Genomic DNA, 18,216 nt, shown 5'->3' with positions numbered 1-18,216 from the left:
GTTCCTATGATAGTCCCATCATAGTGCTTAAAGTAGAAATGTTTAGTGCATATACACATTAAGCTGCTAACATTTTGTGAAAAACCTTTGAAGTGAACTAAGTAAAGTGATCTAAAAAGTGATCCAGGATTTCCACCTCTGCAAAGTCTTGTTAGGTATCGGCAACTATTTACTTGAGCTTTAACTATTTGGTTAAAGTTGAAAGCTTAGTTATATTGTTAAGAGAAACAATATATATATATATATATATATATATATATATATATATATATATATATATATATATAAATTAATTGTTAACATTATATGGGATAGGAACAAGTTTTGTCAATGCTTTGTAGACACCACTAACTTCAATTTTCTTTGGTCATTTCAGTTTCGAGCAATGAATCTTTCAACCTGAACAACCTTATTCTTCTCGTCATCCGTCATAGTTCCTCCGCCAAGGAGGCAGAGCCTTGGTAGAGCTATGTGACGATCCCTGTTGATTTGTCTGTTTGTCTATCTGTTAGCAACATTACTCAAAAACGGACTAATGGATTTGGATGAAAATTTCAGGGAAGGTCAGAAATGACACAAGAACCAACTGATTAGATTTTGGAAGTGATGTGGCTTATAGTCTGGATCCACAGACTTTTAAAAGATTTCTGTATCGTTGCGAGACAGTGGCACGGCGTCACAGTAACTATGACTACAAGTGAACACTACGTCAGCTGTCTGCTGACAATCACATGACTGAGATCATACCACAAATTGACAGCTGTGGACAAATTTTTGTTTAAAGATTTCATCCATCCGAAATCATACGACGACTGAGCAGCCTTGGTGGAGTTCTGCACTCTCTGAGTGCTTTTCTTGTTTAAAGTTCTGCAACCCTCATGCTCTGAAAAGAAGTCATGAGCATAGAGCACTGAAATGTATACCAAGTGCACATCTCCTAGTTGGCAGAGCAACATATGGAAAGGAGTTACTGTTATGCAAAAAGCATAGTGTTTCCAGTAGCAAGTTAAACTAACTTCTACATTAACAACTTGACCTTTTGTTCACAAAAGCCATACTAGGCAAGAGCATGTTGAGATAACATGTTCAAGAATGAAAAATACCAATTCAAGTATTTTTGCCTCCAGCACAGCTCTGGACCAAGAAATCTCCAGTCTCCATAGACAAACCTCAGACAAGATCTGGAAAATCGTTTATGTTGGCGATTGCTATAGTCTCATCTACAGTTATTACCTACATTCATATCTACAATTATGTCACTAAGTAAAAAATACCTGCCCACATTGTGATTCAATGTCTCTAGTGACTGGATGACATTTCAGATCTGCATTACCCAGCAGCCCCCACCTCCTCACCTCCTGCTTCTGTTTGATTGGCAGGCATTAGCAGGGGAATACAGGTGTTTGTTGTTTGGTAGAGGATGGGTTTACGTGAAGTAGCTCCAGGGATAAAATATCCCCATTAGTGACCTCCTCTGTGAACAGGAGCTGAGTCAGATGTAATGAGTGTTTTCATTCCAGTGAGATGAGATGACGAGGCAACATGACTTCTGGGCTTGGAGAGGCGGAATGAGGCTGCTTTAGCACCTCTGGACCGTAAGAAGAGACACCTCGTGGGCAGATGAGCCGACAAACAGAGAAAAATGAGGATGAATGGAAAGATGGCGTCTGAGAGATTTCCTCTTACCTCTTTTTCGGATGTTTGCCACCATTTCGGGTTACTTTTAAGGCAGTTTTGCCAATGTATATCTTTTTCATGGTTTGTCTGTGTTCCTTCCCTCTCATGTGTTTATAGGGCTTGACCGCAGGGAGCCGGCATGTATGTTAGTTTCCCAAAAGAGAGCAGCTAAGTCTGGCCTGCAGAATTACTGAGTGCTCTATCTGTGTTGATCCTGCCAAACAAAGCAAACAGACAGGTTGGCAACTATTAGTAACTACTGTTCAAGCTGGGACCTGGTTGAAGGAAAAGTCCATATTAAAAATGTTGGATCAACATTGTCGGCAAAATACCAACATTTTTGCAATCATAATCATTTTTATGGCAAATACCCCCACAGTTTTGTCCTTGGCAAGAAAAGAAAAGCTTAAACAATATTAAACTTTGGAGTAAATCCAGAAGAAGTGATCATTTTGAAGTTAATATCTTTAAAAAGGTTATAACTCACCCTCTTTAGTGATGCTTTTGGGCTATTTTTAAGTTTAGTTTTTTTGTTTTCCACTCATGCCTGCAATGAAACAGTGGAAGTGAAAATGAGAGCACAACTAGCTCAGACATCAGTGCTAAATGTCAGGCTTTGGAGCAAAGGTTCCTTTTCATCATCCAGCAAAGTTCAGCTGTAACGTGAGGAGAATTCATTGAAGGAGAGGAAAAATTGAGTACATTTCACTGTATGCAACCTGTGGAATTTATATTGGTTACATAAGAGATCACGATAAATATCAGTACTTCTCTATAAAATATTTCCCACTCAGTCTTGATAACGTGTGGAAACATGGAGTTAAATTGAAAGTATTTCTCTGTAACTATAAATATGAAATCTTTATTGTAAGATGCTAAACACTAACAAGCCTCATCACAACTGTGTGTGTTTGATCACATTTTGACAGCAGTCCAGAACATGAGAAAACTGTGATGCAGCTGTCTTCACAAAGGCACTTAAATGGTGCTAAATTTCTGCTTGTGCACATACATGTGATTTGATTCTTTTCACCTAAGTCATACCCACTTCAGATGAGAGAGAAGAGATCTATATATGAAGAGTTGCAAAAACAGATAACTCAGTTTTGATAAAGTTTCAGAAAACTTTTCATTTTATTGTTTGCTTGAGATAATATCAATCAAACTGAAGTTGAGTGGATTTGACTCAGTAGAAAAATACATGACAAAATAGAGAAAAAATAAATTATTAGTGTTATTATTATTATTATCTCAAGTAAACAATAAAAAATGAGTTTTCTGAAAATTTATAAAACGGAGTTACCTGTTTTTGCAAATGAACTCTTCATATGCTGTATATGTACATGCACTACCATTCAAATGTTTGGAGTCATCCAGACAATTTCTGGTTTTTCATTAAAACTCAGTTTAAACCCAAACAACTTATCAGCTGCACATCAGGGGTTAAATGCAATTTAGGATTATGCTAGAAGGTTTGGGGTCCTCATCAATGGTAGTGAACAATAAGTTTGGGGTCACCCAGGCAATTTCATGTTTTCCATGAAAACTCACACTTTTATTCATGTGCTAACATAACTGCACAAAGGTTTTCTAATCATCAATTAGCCTTTCAACACCATTATCTAAGATAATGTAGCATTAGAACGCAGGAGTGATGGTTGCTGGAAATGTTCCTCTGTACCCACAAGGTAGATATTCCATTAAAAATCAACTTTACTACTCATTTACCACATTTACAAAGTCTAGACTGCATTTCTTATTCATTTAATGTTGTCTTCCTTGGAAAAATCCTGGTATTCTTTCAAAAATAAAGATTTCTCTAGGTGACCCCACAGTTTTGAATGGTAATGTATTGTACCTGAAATAACCCAAACTGTTCTAAATTTAGCAAAAAAAAAAAAGAAGTTATTGCAGGCTTCCTTCGCTCACAGTGAAGGGCCAAAGGGAAAAATGTGTTTTCATGGATTTTACAGAAAACATCACATTTGTAGGTCTGATAAAGTCTATTTTGGTCCTGGTGGGACACAAGCTTGCTTAATGTTTGTGATTGTGGAAGAAAGCCCTTTGTGGCATGCTGATTTCATATTTATCAGTTAAAACAAACATCTCTTGCAGATCCAACATCTTGATCTTGGATATATCCAAACACAAAAGCGTAAACTGTCACATGCACCCAGTCTGAACAACAAGAGTTTGACAAGGTCAGACTACTGAAGCTTCCTGTGTAAATGTCTCTTCCGTCCCTCCAATACTCTGCGTCTTGATGGCCTTCGCAGCACAGGTGCAACTTTCAGCACACAGACAAATGGTGCAGGTTATTAGATGTGACAACGTGTCAAAGCTTGATCAAAGTTCCTCTGATCTGAATGCTGGACTGAGCATTTGGGAGGGAAACAATGACAGAGTGTGGATTGGACTGCAGTAGGTTAGCTCCGCAAAGCCTCCTATTTTGGGTTGTGGTAGCTGCAGGTACCATACATACACATGTGAAAAAAACAGGTGACATACAGAGAGACGTTGGTCCACTGAAACCCAGTTGTTGGGAGGTGATTTATGCTGCTGGCTGAGGCAGCAGGGAGACATGTACTCCTCCAGATGGTGACAGCTCACCACCGCCATTGGAGCCTTCACTCCAGCTGCTCCCCTCTGAGTCATAGCACACCAGCTCTGAATGTGTGTGTGTGTTTGTGGGGTTCTGTGTGGCATTTGGCAGGTTGGAGCGAGTGTGCATACGAGGTGTAGAAATGTGTGAGTCCACACATACATGCAGTTGTGTTCTTACTTGCCTATATGTCTGCATGTGTGTATGTGCATCTGTATGTCTAGGTGTACCTGCATGTGTGTATGTGTTTGTGCTGCAGCATCAGCTCTGCCCATTCAACCTCATTCTGCCATCAGTGAAATAAACCAAAACTATCTGCCATTAAATGTAAAAAAAAAAAGAACAGCTGTTCACAACATATCTCAGGCCATGTCAGTTGTCTGCTGTCAAAGCACTAACACAGATCAAACACAGCTCATACACTCGCTTTCTTCTTCCTCCTTTAGCCGATTCTCACACTGCAGCAAAACCTTAGAAGGGGCTCATTCAGATGGCGCTGCCTGCCACCCACTCGTGCCATGCTGACATTTGAGAGGAACTCAGAGCACTGAAAAGAAGAGGAAGAGGGAGGTGGTAAAGGAGGAGGAGGACATTAAAGTTGCGGAATGAGGGAAAGGGAAAAGCAGGAAGCTTTTTTGGAAAATGTCTGCCAGAGTATTTACTATTTAGCCAAAGACGGTAAAGAGGAAGCAAGCGTTGCCAAATCAGAAAGGAAAAGCAAAGAGAGTGGGTGTGAAGTCTCTACTGAAAATTATACTTTTCTGTCTCTTCTTCCTCTCCTTTTCCCTTCCTCTTCTATGGATCCTCCCCTTTTCTGCCTTGACTCTCAGGAAAAGCCCTCACGACAGGCACAGACCTCAGCAGTAGGAGCAGGGGGACAGAAGGTGAAGATGATGCTCTCTCTGCCCCGCGTGCAGATAAAGCATCAAAAGGGGTAGCTGACCTGCAGCAGCCACTTTGTTCAGTGACATGTATCGGATGACTCAACCACCTCATAAGAAAAAAACTGGTTTCAAATTAGGGGGCTATTCTGTGAGTGCATGTGGGTTTATGCCTTTGCTGTTTTTCTGTCCAACCTTGGTTAACTGTAGAGCAGACATCTAAGCAGCTACAAAGTACCATCATTAGCAGCAGTAGGGGATAATGACCCGCTGAACGAATTTCATGTGTTGCTGATGGCACTCAGCAGAGGGAAGTGTGTAATCATGACAGCATCCCAAGAGGATTTTAGAATGAGCGGAAGAGGTGATGGAGGCTAGTCCTCTACACAAGCAGGAAAAGATACAAAGATCTATCCTGTTGAAACCCAAAAAGTGAAGCTCATCATCAACATCAGTACAAGTTGTAGACTGAAATTTTGACTGTAGCCTTTTGACTAACCTGTCTTGTCAGAAGATAGCAAAATTTGCCCATAGCAGCACCTCTAAAGCTCAGTAATTAACACATTTATTCCTGATTGTTTATTCATACATAGCAGAGGGTTATGTATACTCCAGGAGCAGAAAATTACTTAACATTAAGAAAGGGTTTAAAGTTATTCAGTGAACTTGAGAGGTTCTCTTCAGTGGATTATGTTATATGTAGAGCAAGGATAGTTTTATATTTTGCCTATACTTTTGTGTGGTAGTTTATAGTACATACACTACTGTTCAAAAGTTTGGGGTCATTTAAAAATGTCCTTATTATTGAAAGAAAAGTGTTTTTTTCAATGAAGATAACCTTAAATGAATTAGAAATATAGTCTAGACATTGCTAATGTGGTAAATGACTAATCTCACTGGAAACGGCTGTTTTTTATGGAGTATCTACATAGGGGTACAGATCCTGTGTTCTAATGCTACATTGTGTTAGCTAATGGTGTTGAAAGGCTAAATGATAATTAGAAAACCCTTGTGCAATTATATTAGCACATGAATAAAAGTGTGAGTTTTCATGGAAAACATGAAATTGTCTGGGTGACCCCAAACTTTTGAATGGTAATGTAGGATTTTGATAGTTATGTCGCATAGCTACCACAACAGAAGCTAAAGGTAGATTTCAGTTTTTCACACTTCATGTTTAGAATGAGAATGTGTAACAATGAGCATGACCTAAGGCTCAGGGTTTGGGTTGTTTATTGATTTTCTGAAACACCAACATCTTTTTTATGATCATTTTGAGCCATCTTTCACTTGGTTGTCTGTCCCTGTGCAGTCAAAAGCTGTGCTTATGCCACCTGAGCCTTCTAGGTTGAATGAGTGCAGTCCTCATTTCACAGATAAACAATGAAACATGTTGAGAGAATATAAACATGCTAGAATTTAGGTCCCTCAATTACTTTGAGTTTGTCTTTATCGAAATGGCATAAAGTGGACTGATAACATTTTTGACCAACTTTTATCCATCCATCTGTTATCTATACACAGTCACAGGGTGCTGGAGTCTATCTCAGCTGACTTAGGGTGAAGGTAGGGGACACTCTGGACAAGTCGACAGTCTATCGCAGGGCTACATATACAGACAAACAATCACACTCACATTTACACAATTTAGAGCTACCAATTAACATCAGCGTAATTTTGAACTGTGGGATGACGTCGGAGTACCTGGAGAAAATCTACACATGCACAAGGAGAACATGCAAACTCCATGCAGAAAGATCCCAGGAAGTCTGCAATGCAAACCAGCGATCTTCTAGCTGCAAGGTGAAAGTGCTAATCACCAAACTACTGTGCGGCCCACCAATTTTCTTTTCTTCATTTTTGATATTTCAAAATCAATAATGATATTGTTATATATGGGTGAGTATTAGAAATATACAAGAAATATACACAGATAAGATGCAAATGTAAACATAGAGAACAGAAACATAACTGAGTCATTAAACATTTGGTTATGGTACTCAGAAAATACACTACCAGTCAAACGTTTGGACGCACCTTCTCATTCAATGCTTTTTATATATTTGAATTTTTTTGACATTGTAGATTAATACTGACGATTGACACTTTTTTATTTACAACATAATTCCATATTTATTATTTTACAGTTTTGATGTCTTCAGTACTAATCTCCACTGTAGAAAAGAAATAAACAAAAACCATTGGATGAGAAAGTGTGTTAAAACTTTTGACTTGTCCTGTATATATACCTCATGTTTGTGTTTTGTATGACATTAGAAGTAAACAGAAACTCAAAGAAATATTTATGCTGTTAATAAAACTGGTTCTTGAGTTGCTCATGAGGAAAAAAAATGCAAGTTAGGAGTAGAGGCATGGAAACGCCTCAAGCCTTATGAACACTGACATATACACACATACACAAGCACATGCTGTTCTACAAAAACAGTAACAGCCTCCAGACAAGAAACTCATGTTATGGTGCCAGAGAACCCAACTGAGAGCTGTCCTAGCACAGCTACCGAGACCTCATCTTTCTCCGACCCAGAATCCACACACTTACACAGAAACTTCTGAGTTCTCTCTCTCAGTGTAACACTCAAACATTTAAGGTGATTACTGTGTTCCAAATCATTGGTTCTGAACTTTAAACTTTTTTCCTGAAAGCTGTGAGTAAAAAAAATCCACTTCCGTCCACAATCTTTTCTGCACTGTCTTCACTCTTTTGAGCTCTGACTTGGTTGAAAATGCAGCTGCTCTACATAACATCGGTTACTAAATGTTGTGGCGTTTGACTCACAAAAGTACAGCCAGTGTTTGCCATCACTGCAACCACAACCAAAAGAGATGGGATGGCAAAGCACAAGCAGCTTTCAAGAGGGTTCAACTCATTACAGACGTAGTACATGCACACACATACACAGCACACTGCCCACCATCACCACATATTGTTTATGAGTAGAGCTCAAATGGGCAGGTAGTGATTTGATACAACAAAGGAAGAACCTCTGCAGATCTGCTTGCCTGAAGTGTGCTGCTCTGCGTTTGCTTGTGTGTGTTCGTGTGTGTGTCCAAAAGCATTTGCGCTGCGCACTTAAACACATATAACACATACAGCAGGCAGCTCAGATGTACTGGTCCATCCATGGCTCTCAAGAGGCAGCCTAAAAAGCCTCAACACATGAATGGAGCTTTTTACAAAAAAGGACTATATTGGGAAAATATAGAAAGCAGGACAGCACTAACAGCTTCCCAGCAGAATGCCATTAATGTAGTGGCTTAGAAAAAAAAAAAACTGATGTGTAATCCGTGACCTCCAGCTCAGGATCATCACAAGCAAATAAGCTACTGAAAATTTTAATTAAAAAAAGCTTTCATTTATGTGCGTTATGTGTTTAATTGCCTTCTGAATTCCCTCACAGGTCACCATGAGGAAGGTTGCTGTGATTTCACAACTAAAGTGTTTATAGTCTAGTTTTAGTATCTCATTGGTATAAATTTATTCTATATATACAGTATGTGTGCTTCATTTTTAGCATATAGCAGACTTACTTTTATGAAAGGGGCCTAAATGTATCACAGTTATAGCTGTCTTATAAGGCAAATGTTAGCTTACACTTTATTTTTAATATATTTGGTTTATTACTCCGCCAAGGAGGTGGAGTAATGTGACGATCGGTGTTGGTTTGTCTGTCTGTTTGCAACTTTACTCAAAAACAAAATAACAGATTTTGATCAAATTTTCAGGGAAGGTCAGAAATGACACAAGGACCAGTTGATTAGATTTTGGCAGTGACAACTTATAGTCTGGATCCATGGGTTTGTTAAAGATTTCTGTATCATTGTGAGGTGGCGTCATGGTGTTACTGTAACTATGACTACAAGTGAACACTACGTCAGCTGCCTGCTAAAGATCACGATTGCAATCTGGCTGCAAATCAACCGCTGTGAGCGTATTCTGACCTATCCATTGGTAATGAATGGTAAATGGTTGTATTTATATAGCGCTTTTATCCAAAGTGCTTTACATGATACATCACATTCACCCATTCATTCACACACTGATGGTGGAAGCTGCCATGCAAGATGCTAACCACGACCCACCAGGAGCAATTAGGGGTTAGGTGTCTTGCTCAGGGACACCTCGACATGAGCTCGACGGGCCAAGGATTGAACCGGCAACCTTCCAGTTACAAGTTTTCTACCCACCGCGCTATGCCGCCCCATATAACGAGACATAAGCTGAGCAGTGTTGGTGGAGTACTGCTCTCTCTGAGTGCTTTTCTTGTTTTCCTTGCATTGTAATTGTGAGCATGTATTTGACACAAAAAAAGTTCCATCCAAATTCATAAAGTTCTATCTTATCTTGTATGTTGTTTTTATTTGTATGTGACTCTCTGTCTCTTGAACTGATGTTACGTACAATAGTTTTTATATTATATAAAAAGTACAGGTAAATGCTAAAAGCTAGTTTACCAGTTCATTTCAGCATTAGTCCTTTACTGTCAGTGATATTCATAGCGGCACAAGTTCAGCAACAGTTATCCATTTTAAATTTCATTCATTTGGTGTTATTTGTACAGGCCGAGGAAGGACAAGCTTAACAAACCAGGTTGCTATGTCAGTGTTTAATTCAAATTACATTATCAAAAAAAAAAAAAACTGAGTTAAAGCAGCTGGCACATAGGGCCACAAGTTGTTTAGGCAGCTTCATCACTGTGAGGAATAAATCTGACTTTTGCCATCTATGTGCTGGTGCTGAAGAGGGCAAAGGGGAGGAGGAATAATGGGGTTGAGATGATAAGATCCACCTAATAACCCCCAGAGGAGCTGTCAGGGCTTGAGGAGTGGGAGACCCACAGTGTCGGACAGAGAGGCTTACTGTTCAGACCACACAGGACACAGCAGAGCACTTGTCATCTAGAGCAACACCAACCACTTTAGCAGAGTCAAAACTGACTTTTAGCCTTTTCAGACCAGCCTCTCTCCCATGCCATGTTCAACCAGATACATGTCCACCTTAGATCAGCTGTGCATGGACTCAGATGTTCTTTAACGTGGAACTTAACCATTGCATAACAGCAGCCACTGTAAATACCACTGACTTTAATGGAATAATGCTGAAATGAACTGTTTAGCTAACCTAATGTTTAGCATTTAGCCATAATAAACTAATAACACTAGTGCAGGAAGAGGACAGTCAAGGAGTTCTGTGGCACCATGACTTTGGCAGCAGATCCTTTAATCTCTGTAAGTTACATATGAGGCGGAGCTGCTGTGGATCAGACCTTTTCCAGCACATCCCCAACTCTCTGTCACTGGTTCATGCTCTGTCTGTCCTCTCACTACCACTGCTTTCCAGGAGCACCTCCCACCCAGCCTTCTGCACATGACAATTTGGATCTCGACTAAGTTGCTGAGGTCTTTCCACCAGCCATTTTCTCCTGTATCCAGCATGCTGGCTATGAGAACTGACTGTTCACTTAGCATTGAACACATGCTAGTGCCCAGGTAAAGGTGAAGATAGACTATGGTTCAAAAGTTTGTGGTCACCCAGAAAATTTAATGTTTTCCATGAAAACTCACACTTTTATTCATGTGCTAACATAATTGCACAAGAGTTTTCTAATCATAATTCGCCTTTCAGCACCATTAGCTAACACAATGTAGCATTAGAACACAGGAGTGATGGTTGCTGGAAATGTTCCTCTGTACCCCTATGGAGATATTCCATTAAAGATCATCCATTTCCAGCTATAATAGTCATTTACCACATTTACAATGTCTAGACTGTATTTCTGATTCATTCAGTGGTATCTTAATTGAAAAAAAAATGTTTTTCTTTCAAAAATAAAGACATTTCTAAGTGACCCCAAAATTTTGAATGGTAGATCTTGACTAAGTTGCTCAGGTCTTTACACCAGTCCATTTCTCCTGTATCCAGCATGTTGGCTATGAGAACTTACTATTCACTTTGTATCAAACACATGGCAGAGCCCAGGCTGTGACATATTGCATTGTTAGGAGGTAGAGCATTGTTCGCTTCATTTGGGAGTGCTTTGGCTCGTTGATGTGATGGTGAAGATAAGCCAAAATTAATGAAACAGGAAAGCCATTTATTTGCCTTCTTGCCAGTAATTAGATGACTATTGTGAAAACCAGTCTCATTCCACTGGCATCCAGTCAGCTTAGGGTTGCAAAGACTGCGTTCAAAAACAGCAATCATGGATCTGTCTGAAGACAACAAAATTCACCTGGCCACACCACTAAAGCTCAATAATTGATATGGATCTGTCTGGATCTATGTTCGATCCGTACAAAAAACAAAGTGAGTTACACTTTGGCTTCTGTATAGACTGAACAAACAATTTGCAATGTATTAATAAGGAAGTTTTAGAGGCAAAGACATATTTCCTTACCGTCAGACCAAGTCCAGATGTTTCCCCATTTCCAGTTTTTCTGTTAAGCTAACAGTCTTCTGACTGTAGATTCACAAATAACTAAACTAATATGACTTAGTAATATCAGTTATTGAAGTAAAAAAGTGAATAGGTGTGTTTCAGAAAATTTTCAAATGATTCTTTTAAAGGTACAACATGATAAATGAGTTCACTAGCATAATGAATACAGATGTTTTCATACAGGGCAAAAACTATTGAACGGTTTAATGAGTTTGAAAATGATTCAGTCTCCAGATCTCAATCCAAGACAACACATCAGAGATCATATCGTGGACATAGTTCCCCACCACAGTCATTCAAACACCAGCTGAGAAAGAATATATTTATCTATGCCAATGACTATCTATGTTTAATTACATCTTATGTTATTTTGTCCTTCAGTTCATTTTGTGTACAGTTTAAAAAGCTGTACTTTTGGCCTACTTGACAATTTGTCAAAACACAAATAACTTAATTGCTGTTTTCACAATGCAGGCTACATGATGAAAATTTGCTTTTCAGCCAGTATGGACAAGGCAGCATGTTTGAAAGAGTATAAAGAACCTTTTAATTGTCATTTCTTCATGTATAACAAGGAGACTTCGAACAACGAAGGAGAACATATTTTTCCAAATTTACATCCCTCTACAGTATGCATTTATTAAGGGGGAAATGTCATTAATCGACGTTTTAAAACTCTAAAATCAAGTCAAACTTTTGCTTCCTGTGCCATCCAATGCTATTATGCCTTTATCACTCTTTCAGATAGCAGCATAATCATTTAGTTCAGTGTTGGCCTGTCAATCGTCTCTCAGGGACAGCTGTCACTTTTTGTGAGTGATGTCAATATATATATATTTTTTAAATGAAACACTTCAAATTGTTGACATTGGCTAGAATAGTCTGACAGCACTGGAAAAACTCTTTAACTTTAAATCTGTGTATTCGACCGAGGCCTTCTCTGCACTGGAGCTCCAATTCTCAAATGTGTCGCCATGCAAAATTTATATCTCTATCTCTGCCACAGGGCCCCGACACAGTAGCCTGGCCAAGGAGGGAGGGACAGACTGAAAGAAAGAGCGAGAGAAAGAGAGAGAGAGAGAGAGAGAGAGAGAGAGAGAGAGAGAGAGAGAGAGATTTCAAGAAATTTCATCATTTAGGCTAGAAGGCTTTTTGAAGGTGAGGTGTGTGTGTGGTTAAACAAAAAGCTGGACTAATCTGTGAGTGTGACCCTGTTCCGGGTAGGAAGGAGAGGTAAGGTCACACTCACAGGTCAGCCCAACTTTCCATTTAACCACCTCACAGTTACTTCAGAGGCTACAGGTTACCTTGTTTCCCATACAAAGAGCGAGGAGAAAAGGTTCAGGACTCCCCCTCTTGTCTCAACAGAAAAGCTATGATTCATTTAAAGCTGTGACACAGAGGTAAGGACAATTGATGCCTCATATTAGAGAAACACCCCGTAAAGATTAATTACCCCACGTTGGCTGGTTAAACAGCTTTCACACAGTAATCTGCCTGAAATCGTAATAACACCATCAGTAATTGAATACGAAAGGGAAAGCACAGGATCTTTTTTCCATCTGTGGCGGATTAATAACGGTTCATTAGTAATAGTATTAATTAAAACGTGTCTACTGGAGGACAGCGAGGTAAAAAGGTGAGGAAGAGGAGGGAGTAGCTGCTCCTGCATCTCGTCATCTCATCTGTGCTGCTTTCATTCCTGTGTAACGCAACTTTAATCAGAAAAGTGGGTGAGCACTTGTAATTTTGTAATGAGCTCATTAAAATCTGTTTACACAGGCACGAGAAGGCATCAGCTGAGTTATCATCTAGGTTTGTGGTTTGAGGGTTATTTAAATACACTGAAATCAGATTGTTTCATTAGTTCTGGTGGCAACGCATTGCTATCATGCAGAGTAATTAATCAGTGTTATGGGTGCATTCCGACAGGTGACTGTCCAAAATCACCCAGAAACAGATACAAAGGATATGCAGATGGACATTTTAACAATATTAAAACATTTAGGACTATTTAAAACAAAAAAAAACCTCTCGATTGATCTGCTGAAGAATAAGCTTTTACAGTAACGTCACATTCACTGCAGTAAATTTCAAGCCAAGAGATCCCCTGCATACAACTGCCTTTCCTTGTCCTGTAAAACCCACCTTTTTATCTATGACAAACTATCAGAAAACAGAAATCATCACTAACAGCACTGCATTCGTACACAGAGAGCACAAGCTGACACCCCAAGTGCGACCACAACACATACAGATGAGCATATAAACACAGATATTCATGCACAGACAAAACCAAGCCAGCTTTGTAATCCAAATCAAAGATGCAAACGGTGAAGCAGTACCTTCCGCTCACGCAGAGCTTCATCCTAGAGACCGAGAGATAAAAATCCTCCTGCCTCAGCCTTGCCGGAGATGGAGAAACCCCCCTCTAAATGCAATCTCAATCGGCTTACCCAGCTCTCGCTTAAAGCTCAGAGAAACCCCAACACATGCACACCCCTCCACCACTGCTGCCGCCACGACCAACACCACGCCACTCCAACAGCAGCAGCAGCAGCTGAGGCAGGAGGAACGACAGAGAGAGAGTGAGGGAGAGAGACTGTGCCAGAGTGGAAAGACAGAGAGGGAGAGTGGGAGGGAAGGAGCTTAAAGGAAGAAGACAGGGAGAACGCGGGGGTGTGAAAGATATGTGCAGTAGAGAGAGGGAAATGGAGAGGGGGGGAGGGAGGGAGGGAGAAGCTTACCTGACAGTGTCTATGTTGTTCATGTCATCGTCAGGAACCTTAAGAAAATGACAGCATGTTAGTGGAGGGGACCCATCATACTGGCTCAGGAGCTGCCAAGTAGAGCACTGCTGCAGCACACGCACTCATCCACAAGAAAAAGGAAACATACATATTCAGCAGGCACATTCACTGTTTCCCTCTGTTTTTGTTTATGCCCCCGCCCTTCTATCTTCTCTGCTCCCTCATTCGCTCCGTCCCCTCTTCCCTTCCACTCCTGCTTGCGAGAAAGCCCATCCAACGCTCATCGGGCAGCACTCGGATGTCTACATCTTACGCTTACTTGAGGTGAGAAGGGAACAATCACATCATGCCGAGAGTGTGAGAGGAGAGAGTGAGAAGGAGAGGGGGGAGGGAGGGAGGGGGAGAGGGAGAGCGGAAACCTCCATTGCAGCCAGACTGCAGATACATGGCAAGCACCCCCCATGAGGGATACTGCTGAGGTGCTGAATCGAAGAGAAGGAGCAAAGACAGAGACGGGAGGGGAGGATGTGGTAAGAGAGCGGAAGAAGACAGAAGGGGGGAGGCGAGGGGAACAGGTGGTTCAATCTGTTGAATCTTACATCTCCAGTCTCAGGCTGTTAGAGAGAATACGTTATATACAAGTGTGCTGCTGGCCCTTTTTCTGAGGGAGATGAATTATGCATCAACGTGAGACTATTCCCCCTCAGTTCTAATCTTCATTTAGATTTGGGATGTAGGCCCGATTGAGGGTGGCATCCATGGTGCTATAGTGTCATCTTTCATGATTCTGGAATGTTACAAAGAGGGTTTAACCTTCTGATGATAGGGAAGGGGTTTCATGCATGTTGTTGTAACGTTAGTAATGAAGGAAGCAATCTCCAGCGTCAGTGGGAAACATGACTTGATCAGAATACCAACAAATGGCCCCTCCAAGTAGGGGAATGCCTAATAAATTTAGTTTGCATCTTCATCTAGGGCAGAGCAGAACACAGAATGGCTGTAAAGAATGCTTTGTTACTGCACTCGCACAAGTCCTTGTACTTGCGCAAGGAGATGAAACTTTGCAGCAACACACAGACGCTCACACTACACTGAGATGAACACCAACAGGCTCACATGCCTGCCTCTCAGCCCCCACACCACCCACCTTTTTCCAAGCAGTTGCTAAGGTGACGGCAAAGGCTGAATTTTAATCAGACAATAAATTAAGGCAATGTGATCTTCTCCTTTATTATTTAATGACAGTGGCACTGATTTTCAAGATCTGCCTGGTGTGTTTTGTCTTTTTGGGAGAGACAATGACAGTCTGCTAATCAGACTAATCACATGTTCATGGAACCTTTATGTTGTCCAGGGAATGTAAAATGTAAGATTATTTGAGCTGAACAGTGCACTTTTATACATTCTAGTGAGTTGAGCAATATGTATTTTGAAGCAAGATAATCAAAGCCAGATGGATTAACTTCTAGCATTGAGATGAATGTCATGCTGAGACTGCAAATACCCTCACTTCTAATGCAGTAACGGCTGACTGAGCCTTCAGGTTTGTCCTTCTGTGAAATGCACACTGCTGCTATAAGCCTGTGGAAACACCAGTTGCTATTCCCAAAGAAAGCTGTTGTTTAAACAGGTTCTCTGCTTCTATAGTCATTTTAGCAAGGTTATGTCTCAAGCTGATGGATGTCACAAAATAAAAGTGAGTGAGTGGGCTGAGTCAGTAAATGACAGCATTGTTCAGCTGAGACTGTTTGTGTGGAGGAGTTGCTGATGGGTAGAATGCTAATGAGCACTCCCATAGAAGCATGTTCACTGGTCAGCATTAAGAGGCACTCATGTGAAGACTCACAGACGCATCATCATCCACCTGAACAAGTGGATCAGCTGAGTGGTAGCATTTTAGTGTGGATCAGATCATCCTTAATCTATCCTCCTCTTAATCCTCATTAGGGTCGTGGGAGGGGGTGGGGGGTGGGGGGGGGTGGGGGGGTTGTGCTGGAGTGTTTCCCAGCTGATGTAGGGTGAGGGCAGGGGACACCTTGGATAGGTCACCACTCTACATACTGAGACAAACAATCACACTCACATTCTCACCTACAAACAATTTACAATCACCAATTAACCTCAGAATGTTTTTGGACTGTGGGAGGAAGCCAGAGAACCTGGAGAAAACCCACGCATGCACAGGGAGAACATGCAGTCATGCAGAAAGATCCTGGGAAAGCCGGGACGCAAACCAGGGATCTTCGAGCTGCAAGACAAAAGGGCTAACCACCAAGCTACTGTGCAGCCTTACTTCAAATTGATTTAAGACTTTTCTTTATCCCAGCAAAACTCGCACAAGTTGGAAACCATACGCTTTAAACATAGCACTGACATAGCAGATGACTAGTTAAAAAAACTTAAAAATGTATGTATGTTCTGAAAAAAATGATGCTGACAAGAACAGAGAGTGAACCTAAGTTTGATTGCTTTACAGCTTATTCATTTATTCATATCTGGAAATGGACCAACTGTGTATGTGGCCAAGAGAATCTCATCACCAAAATCTCTCAATTTATTTACAGCACCAAACAGGAGACAACCAAAGTTAACAATTAGCTAATGAATGCAGTGAAGACTCTTCCTCATTTGGTGACCAGAAACACAGCACTTCAACATAAAAGGTATCGCTGTGGCACTTACAGCTTATTTCTGCTGCCCCCAAGTGGGCAAAAACTTGATAATGCAGGTTTCAAAAAGCTACAATCTAAGAATAACTGAAGGCAAATGTAGCAATCTGTAATCGATACTGCCACCATATATGTATACTAGGATATGAGGGGATAGTGGCATCAATGTGTGTGTGTGCATGTTTTCTTGTGGAGGCTGTGAAAACAAATTTCCTTTGTTGGACAATAAAGATATCTTCCATATTCTTCTTTATATATCTTGTGTTCATTTTTGATTGCGAAAACCCCATTGACTACATTAAACAAAGAAGTTGTAACTTCATTATGTGCCCTTTTTTCCCTTACCTCCTTACATTTTGAATAATAAAGCAGAAAGTCTCTAGAAAAATCAAGAAGAGCTCATTCAAATCATGCAAAGACTTGATTTATGCAGCTATCACTTCAAACTCTCTGAGAAACAATTTCCGCTCCAATCATAACATATGTTCAGAGCCTTGCTTTGATTAAAGACTGGGACGACTTTCATCACTCACCATGTTGATGCCTCTGGGCAGAGACACAGATCTGTAGGGGTATCTGGGGAAGTCACGACGAAACTCAGGATGGAAATTCTTCATCTCAAATCCTTGACAGAATTGTGGAGGAGGTGGGATCAAGTTACCCTCGTCTATTTCCAGCTTTGGCAGTGTTTCTGCTTTTACCTCGTGGCCCTGTTTCTCATCGTCCCTTCTCACAGTGTCAATGTCCGTCTCTAGATATTTTTTCTGTGCCAGGTCAGGGGAAGTCTGTTCTTCTGGAGTCTTCTGCTGCTGGGCCATTGAGCAGAGTAGCCTGGAGCTCGCCACTTTGACCTGGTCTTCAGTCTGATCTGGGTCTCTGGTGGTGAAGCCAGAGGGAGACACTGGCTTTCCAAATGCCTGCAGGCTGTTTGGGTCAAGCACATTGGACGTTACCTCATCCAGGAACTGTGAAAACTTCAGCTTGGCGTCAATCTTTTCCTCCAGCAGCCACTGTACTTTTACACTGTTGGCGCTGGTATGGATTTGTGTAGAGCCCCTCCCCTGATGCAGTGTGTTATGACAGCTGCCTCCTCCCTGCTCCACCTGTGGATGAGCACTGCAATGAGGCCCCCTGGAAGGATGTGCTGCTCGCCTCCCCAGCCCTCTCACTTCTCTGAGT

At 40.9% G+C, this 18,216-nt stretch overlaps 1 protein-coding gene across 6 annotated transcripts in view; it reads right to left on the bottom strand.

Annotated features, from left to right (window-relative positions):
* Positions 1 to 17,870, bottom strand: part of si:dkey-174m14.3 (uncharacterized protein LOC563117 homolog) — a 36,900-nt gene extending 19,030 nt beyond the window's left edge. The window contains exons 1-3 of one of the 6 annotated variants that reach the window (XM_022195616.2): positions 14,517 to 14,730; positions 14,366 to 14,403; positions 1,687 to 1,891 (exon numbers count right to left, since the gene is read on the bottom strand). In XM_022195616.2, coding sequence (XP_022051308.1) covers positions 1,687 to 1,784 — 98 coding nt within the window. In that variant the 5' untranslated portion in view covers positions 1,785 to 1,891; positions 14,366 to 14,403; positions 14,517 to 14,730. Of the gene's footprint in view, positions 1 to 1,686; positions 1,892 to 13,963; positions 14,267 to 14,365; positions 14,733 to 17,570 lie in introns of those variants that run through there. The other 5 variants (XM_051960608.1, XM_051960610.1, XM_051960609.1 and 2 more) reach the window with 5 other exon arrangements.
* Between the last annotated feature and the right edge of the window lie 346 nt (positions 17,871 to 18,216).

This window comes from Acanthochromis polyacanthus, chromosome 16 (genome assembly GCF_021347895.1).
Source record: "Acanthochromis polyacanthus isolate Apoly-LR-REF ecotype Palm Island chromosome 16, KAUST_Apoly_ChrSc, whole genome shotgun sequence".
NCBI classification, from domain to species: domain Eukaryota; kingdom Metazoa; phylum Chordata; class Actinopteri; family Pomacentridae; genus Acanthochromis; species Acanthochromis polyacanthus.
Note: the sequence above shows the minus strand (reverse complement) of the source record. Positions and strands in the feature narration are given on the sequence as shown.